The sequence below is a fragment of the Boleophthalmus pectinirostris genome, unplaced genomic scaffold (genome assembly GCF_026225935.1).
Source record: "Boleophthalmus pectinirostris isolate CB_2022bp ecotype Guang Dong unplaced genomic scaffold, ASM2622593v1 HiC_scaffold_5, whole genome shotgun sequence".
Taxonomy (NCBI): domain Eukaryota; kingdom Metazoa; phylum Chordata; class Actinopteri; order Gobiiformes; family Gobiidae; genus Boleophthalmus; species Boleophthalmus pectinirostris.
Window position 1 is genome coordinate 20,032,286 of NW_026571404.1, and position 14,667 is coordinate 20,046,952.

Consider the following 14,667-nt stretch of genomic DNA (forward strand, 5'->3'; position numbering starts at 1 on the left):
GCAGAGAGCCATGAGATAGAGTAATATATTGTGTTCTTCACCAAAAAAAAAAACAAACTAAAGACTGTCAGATTTAAACTTCAAAACACTTTCATCTGTATGTGACTACTAACTGTATCCATAGCAACTGCCCCTGCTGCAGGTACAAAATAATAGATTTGTACCTCAGCTGGGCTTTGGCAATTACTCACATAGACATTTATGAAGAGCTCCTGACACAAGCACTATGCATCATCTCGTATCTACAATAAACATAACACAGACACTGCCAATAGTAAAACTACTGACCTTTGGACCTTCTTTACCAGGGTTACCCATGGGACCCCTGACACCTGGATCCCCCTGTAGAGCAAAATAATTAAAAATAAAATGGACTGAAACATGCAGAGATACACAATTTAGATTTTGAAACTAATACTGTACTCTTTGTCTTTTTATTATTCATCTTGAACAATAATTGTCACCGATCTCTCTAGAGGCAGGTGTTATGAAATAATGCTAGCTTTAAAATTGTGATGTTGACATGTGTTACTTTGAGAAAAAATCATCTTGCATCTGTTCCTATCAAAGAACCAACATATTAATAAAACAAACTATTAAATACTATAGCTACTATTAATACTATTATTACCACCATTACTATTATCATGACTACTATTATTATAACACTATTTATTGTAGATTGGGCTGAATAGCAGTTACAGTCCAGATGAGATCAGTGAAGCATAAAATATTTTGTGTGTAAAAGTTAAGTGAAAAATGTAAACTTAATCATGAACTGGGTGCACTTGGTCTGTGAGCACTCATAGCTGTTTCATAAGAGGAATGTTTTATAAGAGAAATTTGTGTATATTTAGAGGGCTTATATTACACTATTTTGTGCAACATTGTAGTGTAACTATTTGGGCCCTATCTTGCCACCAGTCTTTGTGCGATTGCAAGCGTTAATGAAGGGGCGTGTCCAGGTTGGGCTGTACTTGCGGGCTGGAGTGGGATGGTACATGTACATATATATACCATGTATATACATACATGATGATGGCATCTGAACCAATCTTTTACCGCTGTGGCATTTAAAATCACTGCCAGCGTGGATAATGTCTGCAATCTTTGCCATTATTACCAGGCAGTAAAGATGGGTGTGGCGAAAAAAAATATATATATAAAAAACAGCTCCGGAGCCCCACGAGGTAAGTACGTAGAGGTGCCAGGATTATAATTTTGTACTGGCCGTCACAGAACAAGCTTGTATTCTCTGAGCACGTACACCCCTCTCATGCGCACGTACCCCTGACTCATGTCAACCGTAGTTTTTTTTCCTTTTGCCTCTCATTACACGGCAGATCGGTGTCTTTGTTGAGTGCTTCCCATCCCACATCAGACCCGCTGATCTCCTCTCCCCCCTGGTCGCACCAGTCTGCTCCCACCTGTCCCATGTCTCTCAGCTGAGGTACAAGTTTCCACCACTGCTACTGCTCACCGCTCGCATTCTCGTCTCACAGGTATCCACTACATTTCGCCCTAAACAGGTCCGCGAATTATGGAATATGTTTATTGTCATATAAATGTTTCTCATTTTACCGCTTTGCCCACATTGATAAAACCATTAAAACACGGAGAGGGTGACTGCACGACCTGCGCTTGCTGGAGGAGGTGCTATGCCATGAGCAGTACCCTGCAGACAGGGTAAGAAAACACACTTCAGGATAGTGCTATAAACGGCCTGAATGGGCAGCTTTTGTACAGATCGTGATCAAACCAAACTGTAGAGCAGTACTGAGCCGATACATGTACTTTCCTCATCACAAACACACATGGAGTTGGGTTTTGTTTCATTCACACATGTAACCATGTTTAACACACAAATGCATATTTAGTATTCTTTTCTCAAACTGAAAATACTCTGTTCCCCCTTGTGATATCATTAAGTGGTAATACAGGAAATGCTTTGCTGTTTTTTTAAACTCTGTAAACTTTCACTAAAATCATTTTGATCATTTCAGCCCTAGATTTGCCTAACTTTGAAGTTAGAGCTATTGTTTTAGCCTCACTGAAAATGTTTGACTCCTTGCTACACCAGCAGATATTGGAAACATTCTGCTGACAAAATCAGTTGCACAAAATGTAAAACAAAAATATTCAGAAATAAAAGCAACAAAGCAACAATCTCTTTAAATGTAACGGATTTACTATATATATATATATATATATATATATATATATATATATATATATATATATATATATATATATATATATATATATATATATATATATATATAAAAATACATGTATATGTATTGACGCTGCAATATGGAACAGAGTATTTTGAGCAGTGGGGATACAGACAGACTAATAATCTTAAACATGTAAGATTGAGACAAAACACAACTGCAGGTTTTTTTTCAGGCGGTAAAATCATTATAACATAGCTAAAAGCTCACTGGAGTCCGTTTTGCATAATATAGCTTTTAAGTGTGTAAACAAAGGAAGGAAGATAGCTAGATTATTGACTTATTGGCTGAAATGTAAACAGACCATATGTAAATCAGCCCTGTAGTGTTGACATTTTATAAAATTATACTACCTTAATTCTTTGTTTTGCTAATAACGTTGAGTCTGTCTTTCATTTAACATCAATTAAAAGTATCTTGGAAATGGTATTCCAGTATTAAAACCTGTATTTCCTTGGGATTGCCGCATGATGCTTTTGTGAATAAAGATTTTAATTTGGGATGCTGACAAGGTAACTTTACCTTTTCTCCCACCATGCCTTCCACCCCTGGTTCGCCTCTGGAGCCCTTCTCTCCCTTCTGCCCAGGCAGCCCTGGGATCTTGGCACAGGCACTGCAGGCATTCTGTGTTCAGTACAGACACAAGCAAGGGGTGGTAATGGTGACATACATAAGATTTCATTAAGTTCAGACTGGGCAGTGCATTTTGGCCTTTTATTAAGTCACATCCCCTGGGTAGAGGACAAGACCCCAACTGACAAAAAAAGTTCTGTAAATGTCTGCAGAACCAAAATAATGTGAACCCACCATGAATGCCTCTCATGTGGGTGAGAGCTGAACTTTGTCAAACTCATTGACTGTGACATTTAGGTGTGAATCTTAAATATCATTGTCCTTGATCCAGTCTAGATAATGTAGGCACTGCAGCTTCCAGGAGAGAGCCCGGCATTAAAACTCTTACAGTGAAAGGAGCAGTAAGTACTCCACTTTTGGACACTGTTAAAACGTCAAGACTAGTGTCCCAAAATGAACTGAGACTTCAATTTACTGCCAACTTTCTCTGTAATTAGGACCAGGGGATAAGTGGGGAAAAAAACGTTTGTGTATTTGTTCATGTCTATGATATAACATTTTGAATATCATTCTGATTCCAAAAACAATCTTTCACATGTTTTTTTCTTTATGTTTACTACTTTCTACATTTTAAATACACACGGTAGTATAGTAAAGAAAAAAATTAAAATTAAATATTTTACATATCCTTGTCAGGGTCAAGAAGTGTCTATAGTGATAAAAACAAAGAAAAAATCTAAAATAAGTTTTAAGTTATTTTAAGTTGGATTTTGTTTACTACATTCTATATGTGTTCATTCATAGTGTCTTCTGTGAGAATCTACAATATAAATAATCTTGGAAATAAAGCAACTTGAATGAAAATTTGTAGTGTATATTCAAATTTAATGTAGAAAAACAAATTACCTTTAGTAGAGAGCCCATGTCACCAACAATAGGCAAAGCAGTCTAAAAACAAAGAAGAAAACATGTATGTAGCAATGAAAGTCAGGGATGACATTTTTGACTGCAAATGCAGTCCATCTCTTTTTGTATTGACCATTAATAAGTCGGGGGTTTTTTTGCAGGCTTTTCATACTTTCCTAGAATAACTCAAAAAATTTTACATTTGCCAGCTTTCATGTAACAGTGGTAGTTGGCTGCTCTTAGGGTTAGTTATTCTTCTCACTGCTGCTGAAACTACATAAAATTATACTCTTGCTTAAGGCTTGAATAGGACCAAAAAGAATACAAACATGAGCTAACAATGGGGTGCTGCCAATTTGTCATAAACAGCAATGTTTTTCAGAAAGTACTGCTTACTGCACAGCGGGGTGAGTGAAAAATGTAGAAAAACAAGCTGCACTTTGAATAGCAACTTTGACTTAAGCATAGTGCCTCATAGTGGAAAGCAGTGATGCTAAACAGCAACAAGACAATGAAATCTGACTTACTGGTTCACCCGGGGGTCCAGCAGGGCCTGGTGGGCCTGGTCTACCAGGGGAGCCCTTTAATTAGGACAAAGAAAAGCATTAGCCATTCTCCTGGCAAAACACACGCATACTGAGTCCTGTTCACATGTGCCACAGCTGGAGAGATGGAGTGAACCGGCTTGGTTGATATAAAATGAATACATTGGAGCTTTGCCATTTAACAGGGACTGTTATTCTGACTCACCTCTCGTCCAGGAGCTCCAGGTGGGCCAAATGGACCTGGGGGACCACGGGATCCCTAAATAAAAATAGAAACTCTGATTATGAGCAGTCTGGCTTTGAAGAACAAAATCCTATACTACTAAAGCAGGAGTGAATCATTAAAAACTCAAACAGCAGCTGTGCATGCATCAATAAAGTCTGTGAAAACAGAATGTGTTTGTGTGTTCAAAGACTCACCTGTATTCCTGGCTTTCCTGGGGGTCCCACAGGGCCCTAAAACACATCATACATCTTGTTAACACCGTCTGCCCTGCAGCGCCGTGATCCAATAAAGGAATTGTGTTAGACACCTTTTGCTCTATTGATTGTCTGTCTTCAAGTATCCTGTATCTCAGAAATGAAACCAGACTCACCAACAATCAGCGCTGCTAAAAGCAGCATACATGATACGACCTTATGTTTGCACCTCAAAGTAATGACCAGAATTTCCATCTGCCTCTGTTTAATGAACTCTGGTCCTGATAGCAAAAACTAATGCTTTTCCTTTAATAACTAAAGTGGAGGTTTCACAGCAGCTCATAGTTCGAAGTTAATAATGAATGTGGGAGGCAGACGATCAATACATCATAAAACTGACCGGTGGGCCTTGAACTCCTTCTCCAGGTTCGCCTTTCTCTCCGTGGTCTCCTGGCAGTCCCGGGACCCCTCTTTCGCCCTGGTAAAGGCACAAAGCAGGCGTCAGCAGGAGGGCACTCACACTGAAGCTCGCAGTTATGATGAGGAGCTGTGCAATCATTATTCTGCCTCTACTAGAACTCATTTTACCTCTGTGCAAAGTCTTTAGAGGCTTTGAAAATTAATGCTTCACTATGGACAAGGGCATTATCACACACGTGCTCTATATGTGGTTATGTGAATGTATATTAAGCTGTCAAGGTCATCTTTATTTAAGTTGTCATAAAATCATGTTGTATTAAAAGGATTGCCCAGGTGTTTTCCTAATGATCGTCATAATATGGTACATATGTTACATGAGGCTTAGTTACTACTTGTTTAACACCTGTACAGAAGTGGGCATACAATTAAATCAAATCTTAAATCAATCAATTCTTCAGTCTAATAAACCATGAACTAATGACTGAATAGGGGTCATAATAAACAGAATACAGTAGATAAGGATTCAAGTACAAGTAAAATGTACAAGCATATAAAGTTGATGAATTATGTAACTTACAACCCCAGGACATAAATGGTCTTTAGGGTCATATTTGTGCAGCCATGCCAACATATTCCAAGTGAAACATATTTTTATGTAAATGAATGGATTTATTAGAGCATTGGTATACCTTTGGACCACGTGAGCCTCTAGTCAGGGGCAAACCATCAGCCTGAAACACAAAAAACATGACTATTTTAATCAGTGAGATGATTCTTGAAGGTGCACTACATGGCTTTCTAGTGGAGACATGCTTGCCTCCATGGAGATGTTATTGCTTTGCCTGAAATGTTTCAAAGCAGCATTATCCTTATCAATCACCATAAGAACAAACTTAGGCCAAATTATAAGTCAAATCTGTGGAGACTCAGCCCTGCTCAAAGTAACAATATATATATTTGTAACACCCATAATTAAATGCTAGAAGGATAAATTTAAAGCTATACTGTGGAGCATTCATCTTTAACCAGTTTTGTCCAATTAGTAGTTTTCATTATTGCTACACACACTAGTTTGATATTGTTGTTATAGTTACAGTGCTCAGTGGCACACTGACAATGGGCACAGAAGTAAATCACTTAAGAATCTGAAGCTACTGTAAGCATTATTTACAGAAGAGTTTGGAAGAGACATTGATTTCTGTGGTCAGCATGTCCAAGATCCAAACTGCAAAAACACTAACACAGAGTTAGAAAGTTATACACTTCGATAGTCGGGCCAACCTCTAGATCAGTTATATTCAGCTTTACGGTCAATGTTTACGTCACTAAATATATTGCCTGTTATACTGGCTATCAGCTACCAAAAGGCCCCTTTATATCAGTATAATTTTGGCCAACAAAAATCTATATAAAGCCCTATTAGACAATAAAAATATAGTACAAATTCATCTAAATGAATGCTGATGAACAGAATTTTGTTTTGAGTGTCATCAAGGTCAACTAAATAGTTTGGTACAAATAAAAGTAAACATAGAACTCAAGGAAATTAATACACAAGGAAGGGCATCCAGCATAAAAAAATAAAATAAAATCTTTCTGCTTCATATTGCATAATAGGAGACAATGAACTACTCTATTTTGAACAAAGCCTATAAGAATAAACAAACAAAATTAGACTATTGGCCTTCTATATTTTGTTACATCATTGTTATTTAATTGTTTAAAATCCTTGTATAGCATCTTAAGGTTAAGATATATCCAGGGTTGGGAAGGGTACTTTTAAAATGTATTCCCCTACAGATTACAGATTACATACCCCAAAATGTAGTTTGTAACGTAATCCATTAAATTACTTAAAGTGAGTAACATAATCTGAATACTTTGGATTACTTGATTTGCTGTAGAAAAGCAAAGACTAGGATATTGTAACATAAGAAGTTTTGTCAGATAAAAGTAAAAGTTATTTACTGATAGAAGAGGAGGAGACACATCCGCACAGCATGATTTAGTCCTGTTAAATCCTGTTTGAGACCTGTTTTAGTCCTGGTTTAGTCCTGTTAAATCCTGTTTTAGACCTGTTTTAGTCCTGGTTTAGTCCTGGTTTAGTCCTGGTTAATCCTGGTTTAGACCTGGTTTAGACCTGGTTTAAGTCCTGGTTTAGACCTGTTTAGACCTGGTTTAGTCCTGGTTTAGTCCTGGTTTAGTCCTGGTTTAGTCCTGGTTTAGCCCAAAATGTGAAAACAGGAAAATACCTCCGAGTAATCCATTTATTTCAGCAAAGTAACTGTAATCCAATTACCACTCACTGAAACAGTAACTGTAACTGAATACAGTTACTCATAATTTGTACTTGATTACGTAACTCCGGTACATGTAATCTGTTACTCCCCAACACTAGATATATCTTATTAATCCCTCTGCATTAGACCTTTCCTTCAACCAGCGTGTCTGGGGCAACCTTTTCAGGAACAGCGAGCTACTACAGTAAAGTTCCCTGAGCCAATCTCCATGATCTCAAAGATAGGTCAAAACCACCTTAGTTGGAGGTTTACTTATGATGCATGTTTTGGGTTTATGGGGGAAACCCCAGAGCACCCAGAGGAAATTCACCCAGATACAGGTAGAAACATGCAAACTATGCACAGAAGGGCATCTTGATATGAAGGATGTGCTAGCCACTGTGCCGCTCCTGTAAAGTTGCACTATGTAATGTTTCTGGTAGAGGGTCCACCACCTGCTTACATGAAGATGTCACTGCTGTGCCTATAATTTGCCAGTATGGTATAAAACTTATCCACCTCTATGGAGGCAAGCAGGTAATGGCATCAGGGCAAATTACAAATCAGATCTGTGGAGAGGTGACCCCCACAAGAAAAGTTACATGGTGCACATTTAAGAGTCAAAAAGGAAAAATATAATTTTGATGCATTATTATTACTACAATTATGGTTTATCATTATGACTACTACTGCTATTTCTTCACAAAACAAACTGTCAGTCTCTGTGTATTGTAAAAGCCAAAGGAAATTACCCATAATTATTTTTAAAACGCACAATCAAGTGACATTAACTTTTTGTGATGGCTGAAACATTAAAGTCACCCACACCATCTGCACCGTTCTGTCTAATAATCACACCATATGTGAACACGTCCTCTCTGTCATAGTTCTGTCATGTTCCCATTTACTCAACAAGTGTTGCATCTTTGTTTAGCCTTTGCTCTGTTTAGCACAAGAGCTCCTCCAAGCCCTTATCGACAGTGCTATGTGGCCCTCTCCACCTGCTGTCCTCAAATTTCTACACTGTTCAAGCACCTTCAATGGTCTAAAGACAGTGCATGCATAAGTCGCCGGGCTCATCATTTCTATGTGCAAACAACAAACAAGATGATTTCTCAAAGCTGAAGAGTGATTGAAAATAGAGTGAACCGCAGCCCCAATCCCACTGCCTGTGAGCCTGAGAGGGGAACTGTAATGATGGCTTCTATATGCAAAGCCATGTCCATAAAAGCAAGTGCCCGAGTAGCTATACGCTTCAAAATGGGAGGATCTGTGATTACACGGGCAGGGTTCTTCCTATGGTGGATTACTTAATACCATTGCATCTCCATAATGTCATATGAGCAACACAGCTGGAAAACTCTTGGGCCGCACTTCAGGGTCATACCAGCCAATAATCTGTGCTACGTACGTTATTGTCAATGGGGCTATTGAACGCTTTTACATTTGTGTTTTGTGACCCGGCAAAGTGTTTCTCTATCTATACTTACCATATAACCACCTCCAGGCTCGCCAGGCTCTCCCTTTGGCCCTGGTGGCCCCACTATTTCACCACAATCTCCCTGAGAAGAAAGTAAGGATTAACAAAAAGGATGTTAAAATAATAATAATAATTAATACACAATAATAATAATAATAATAATAATACAACTACTACTTAACTACTAACTACTACTACTACTACTACTACTACTACTACTACTACTACTACTAATAATAATAATAATAATAATAATAATAATAATAATAATAATAGGCAATATGTTTGAAGTGCCTAAGGATACAATAACCTTTTTTTTGTTTTGTTTTTGTTTGTTTGTTTGTTTTGTGTTTGGTGTCTCCCATTAAAGTTAACCAGGCCGGGCCCTGCTTAGGCAAGGCAAGGCAAGGCAAGTTTATTTGTATAGCACAATTCGTACACAAAGTAATTCAAAGTGCTTTACAGAATAAGAAATACATTAAAATCATAATAAAAACAAATCAAAACATAAATAATCATGAAGATTAAAATTAAAAAAGAGAGACATAAATTGGAGAGAAAAGTGCGGAATGAAAACCTTTCAGTTATATGCACAGTTAAACAGAAATGTTTTGAGCCTGGATTTAAACAGCGTCACAGAAGAGTCTGTCTCACATGTTCAGGAAGACTGTTCCAGGTTTTAGCTGCATGAACCTGAAACGCTGACTCCCCTTGTTTAGTTCTGACTCTGGGCACCAGCAGGAGGCCGGTCCCTGAGGTCCTCAGAGTGCGAGATGGTTCATATGACACTAACATGTTACAGATGTACTTTGGTGCTCGGCCATGGAGAGACTTGTACACAAGCAGAGCTGCTTTAAAGTCTATTCTCTGAGGCACAGGAAGCCAGTGCAGAGACCTGAGCACAGGACTTATGTGCTCGTACTTCCTAGTTCGAGTAAGGACCCGAGCTGCAGCGTTCTGGATGTTCTGCAGCGTCTCACAGCTCGTTTGGAGAGACCAGTGAGCAGACCATTACAGTATCTAACCTACTGGAGACAAACGCATGGATAAGTTTCTCCAAGTCTGATTTAGACAGTAAACCTTTGATTTTTGCTATGTTTTTTAGATGGTAAAAGGCTGCGGATGTTATTGATTTGATGTGGCTGTTAAAGTTCAAGTCTGAGTCCATTATTACCCCTAGATTTCTTGCCTGATTTGAAGGTTTTAGAGAGAGAGACTGGAGGTGACTGCTGACACTGTCCCTTTGTTTCTGTGGACCAAACACTATGACTTCTGTCTTGTCAGAGTTTAGCTGGAGAAAGTTGTTTTGCATCCACACACTGATCTGTTGGATGCAATGACCAAGTGAGTCCACTGGTCCATAGTCTCCTGCTTAGCTTCTGAGATCTGACGAGATCAGTCTTTGACAAGGAGGTTTGGCCACCTCCTATGTTACATATGTTTGCGTATTTTGTCCAAATTAAATGAAACTTATATGAATTTCACTTTGTAATTTGAAACTTTTCACAATATTGTAGAGAGACATTTATATTTATGGAGTTGTGCGGGCACCAAAATAGAGAATGCTATCTTCTTGCGACTAGCTCATATTCTGAAAGGTCCTCACAAGTCAAGTAGCATGTTCAATCTGTGATAAACATCATAGGTCTGTATTTCCCTTTGAGGTGAGAGGAGGATTTTGAAGTTTACCTACCTTCTCTCCTTTCAGGCCGTCTCTCCCTGGCGCCCCGGCCTCCCCTGGCGAGCCCTGTAAATAGTGTAGAAAAGAGACACATCTATCATCGGGCCTTCATCGCCTGCACACATATATCTCCTCCTCCTCCTCACTGCTTCAGCGGGCCGCCCTGCTCCAGCATCATTTCCCTTAGCCTGGATTTATGAAATGCCTCTTTTCCCACCCTGCGTTTGAATAAAGACAGATGCTCATTACTGGAGCAGGTGCGGAGAACAGATTGGGTCTCTGCCTGCGTTCCTGGCATCAAGCACTTAAGAATTGCCACTTTCTACTAATTAATTTTTAAATTTGATTACTGATCGACTGTGTAAAATGGTGGACATCTCTTGCCACCTTCTATCTGTTCAGATGATGTGAGATCTGCTGTGGTGGCCAGAAAAAAAGACTTCAAATTATTAATACACATTTGAAAAAAAATCCAGGCTCCGTACTTAAGTACTTATGATAAGAAAGCCTCTGATAAGCAACAATACAATGTGGTCATCCATTAACCAAAGGGCTGGAGGTCTGAATCCTGCTCCCTGCTGTTTGTGTTATTGGACCTGTCACCTACCCTGTGTAGTGAGCTCCAAATGTAATGCAACAATAGTTATATATTTGTTTTACTTTGATTTGTATTATGGGTATTTTAAAAGTGAATAAGTGACCACCACTTTAGAGTTGTGACTGTGTAAGGGAAAAGAGATATAGGATGTGTCAATGTGACAGAAAAGGAGACTCAGAGTTGAGCTCGATATCCAGTGCTCGGTGCCTGCATACTTACTGGCTCACCAGGGAGTCCAGGCAGTCCAGTGGGTCCGGGCAGGCCCTGTCTCCCCTGGCCAAACACAAAGGAAAACCAATTATTTTGGCCTGTTTTTCTGTCTGTGTGCAGCACCAGTGTCTGGCGCCTTTTGCCAACTATTCAATATAGGAACTGCGCTTTGCTAGCACTTTCTAAATTCACCGATAAAGAGGCTCCCTAGCTGCTTTCTTAAATAAATATTTTTTTATATGCATTAGATCACATCAGGGCAAGTAACCTCACATATTTACGCTTTAAGAGCGTACTTTGTTGTTGCGTTCATGGTTGATGCATTCTCTTTTCCTCTCATTACTGTCTTTGTATACACACATCAAGCCAGCGTTTCCTATTGCCATGGAAACTGGGTCCATACTGAAGCAAAACAACTAAAATATAAAAGAGTCTCATGTGTCTTCCTGCTCGCACTACCTTCTTTACCAAATGGCCATGAAGGCAACTGCATCAATAAAGTGATGTGATGTTTTAGTTGTTAGCTGTTGTTTAACATTGTAATGAAACCACTTGAGGTTGCATTCTAGTGTGATGAGAACCTTAATACATATTATTATATGCCAAAAAGCATTAGCAAAGCCGTTCAGTTTCAAAACTCACCAAACAGTAAAGATAACAGTCATTCTAAGTGTATTACATTTGATTTACCTCTGATCCCGGATCTCCTTTAGGTCCTGGTAGTCCCGGAGCTCCCTGTTAAATTAACAGTCATAGTTTAGTGATATTAAAGTTCAATGTATGAAAGTGTATTGATGATATTTCAGCATATCTCTACAGGTTATGAACGGGTTAAAATACAGCAAGTCTAAGTATCTGAAATACTATAGGCCAAATACCAAACTCAAACCCACTGATAACTCTGTGATAAAAGACCAACTCTCATATTCCATTTAAAGGTGCACTATTTAATTTCAGATAAAGGATCTGCTACATGCTTATGGAGATGGTATTGCTTGGCCTGGAATATTCCATAGTAGGGCATTCAATTCATTTATTTCCATGGAGACAAGCAGATGACACTTCCAGGTCAAGTTACATGTCAGTTTGTGGAAAGGAGACACTGCGCTCACTTTAAAAAAAATAATGAATGCACTGTTTTTTCTTTTCAAATTTCCTGTAAATGCAAGATAGATTTCTATTAATTACATATTGTGGAAAATTCCAGGTAAAACAATAATAAACACCATGGAGACAAGCAGGTGGTGGACCTCCCATACAGAATTATATAAGAATTACCTAGTGCAACTTGTTCTCAGTTTTATGCATTTTTTGTTTAGTGAATTTCAGTCAGTACAATATCATGGCATGTGTTGAGTGTTAGAGAAGATACTGTGCTCAGTGAAAGTTACAGGACTTTTGACAGGTTACCTTGAAGCCTGGAGGTCCTTGGGCTCCCACCTCTCCCTGTTGAAATAAGAGAAATATGATAGACAACCATCATTCGCTACTTCTTAAGGGTCTAGTGCGAAGCTGATCCTCCTGCCGACTGGCTTCAAGTTTTTAAAAAATTCCTCAAGGACTTTTCATGAAGCTTCTACTCAATTTGAAGGTTAGAAACACTGAGATTTTCTTCCAAGTTAACTTCTGTGTTTTAGACGTGGAGTGAGATCAGAATTTCAGGAAAGTTTTACCTTTGCGATATTTTATTTTGTTGGTGTGTCACTTGTGAACAGTTCAGCATGTGGGCTGTGCTTTTGTCTCCTTGTGTAATGTGTTTTTGCAGAAGTAGTATAAGCAATGGGAAAAATGTTACAGCTAAGGTCGAGCTTGTTGCTTAAAAATTAAATAGATAAATAAAAAGGACTTTCATTAACAAATGGAGGAACAGCACTTACCTGATCACCCTTTTCTCCTTTCAGGGTCGGCTCCTTCATGTCGTCCTTCAATAAATAAAACAAATAACAGTTTAATAAACATCTTTATTTTTTCAAAAAGAGTGACATTTATTTTTTTGTTCAGATATTTTTGCAATTTCTCATGGTGATTGTTGCAAATAATAAATCATGTTTTATGTTACGGGACCCATATTATGCTATTTCCTGATCTATTTTATAATGTTTCTTCATCACAAACATACTTGGAGTTATGTTTTGTTTCATTCACACATGTTTAACACACAAATCCTGCATATTTAAGATGTCTTCTTGTCAAACAAAAAACACTCTGTTCCACTTTGTGATGTCATGTGGTAAAACAGGAGGTGCTCCACTGTGTTTTTAAACCCCATACACCTTCAATAGAATCCTTTGTCTGATTTCAGTCCTGGAAAGATAAAAGATAGCTATTAACTTTAGAACTACCACTAGATGACATCACAAGGTAGAACAGAGCATTTTGAGCTTTGGAGATGTAGGCAGCTGGATAATGCAGAATAACTCAAATGTGTGAATGAAACAAAACACTCTGGGTACGTTTTTGAGGAGGAAACAGCATGATAACATGGCCAAAAGGTCATAAGACAAAATTTTATGTAATATAGGACCTTTATATAACCTTGATATCCTTGACTTTGACTTTACATTTAATTACATCTTGGCAACAAATTATGTTGTATTTCACTTTGTTTACTCACTGTGCCAGAGAGCAATCTTAATCCATGCGCTGTCATCACCTGCAAGAAACACATCCATTTTTATAACTGCTTTGGTTATGCAGATCTCCAATAGAAGAAGGCTCATCAAGGCACACTGTACCATCATTAAGAATAATGTGCATGTTTTATAATTTGGCTCTAAACTGGATATGCTGCTTGAAAGTGAAGCCAACATTGTTAGCTGGATGTATTATGAAACTAAGTGCTCTGGAAACCTTGTGTAATCACGTGTCTATAATCATCAGAGCCTATTAAGTCTAAATGTCCTCCGGCTCTCGCTGTTGATGGTAAGCACATGTTTCACCCCTGTATGCAATTAGGCCCTTCTCAGTCCTGGGTGGTTTTTGCTTCATGATAAATGAGGAACAAGACAAGGAAATGGAACCATAGGCACACTGAACAACTGAAGATGTCTAGTGACTGTTTGCAAGTGTATAAAACCTTCCAGTAGAAAATGAGACACTGAATTAATTTGACTATTTACTGTATTAGATTGATTCTGATGATTTTGAGGCTCTCGTGTGGCACTGTGCACTCAAGGATTGACTGAACGACAATTCAAATTTTCAAACATATTGAAAAGATTTGATGATGAAGCAAAAAATATTACTGTACTTCTCCTCTATCTGTTAATTTCTCCACCCTTTTCAACTTTCAGATCTCCATATCATAATTGGTCAAAGCAA

The 14,667-nt window shown here is 38.3% G+C and overlaps 1 protein-coding gene across 1 annotated transcript in view; it reads right to left on the reverse strand.

Annotated features, from left to right (window-relative positions):
* The window catches only part of LOC110156869 (collagen alpha-1(XIX) chain), a 107,061-nt gene that overhangs the window by 15,629 nt on the left and 76,765 nt on the right, over positions 1–14,667 (reverse strand). The window contains exons 16-29 of the mRNA XM_055162967.1: positions 13,961–13,999; positions 13,224–13,268; positions 12,757–12,792; positions 11,356–11,400; positions 10,551–10,604; positions 8,868–8,939; positions 5,788–5,829; positions 5,079–5,156; positions 4,679–4,714; positions 4,464–4,517; positions 4,241–4,294; positions 3,714–3,755; positions 2,757–2,858; positions 289–342 (exon numbers count right to left, since the gene is read on the reverse strand). Of these exons, the coding sequence (XP_055018942.1) occupies positions 289–342; positions 2,757–2,858; positions 3,714–3,755; positions 4,241–4,294; positions 4,464–4,517; positions 4,679–4,714; positions 5,079–5,156; positions 5,788–5,829; positions 8,868–8,939; positions 10,551–10,604; positions 11,356–11,400; positions 12,757–12,792; positions 13,224–13,268; positions 13,961–13,999 (753 nt within the window). The remainder of the gene's footprint in view (positions 1–288; positions 343–2,756; positions 2,859–3,713; positions 3,756–4,240; positions 4,295–4,463; positions 4,518–4,678; positions 4,715–5,078; positions 5,157–5,787; positions 5,830–8,867; positions 8,940–10,550; positions 10,605–11,355; positions 11,401–12,756; positions 12,793–13,223; positions 13,269–13,960; positions 14,000–14,667) is intronic.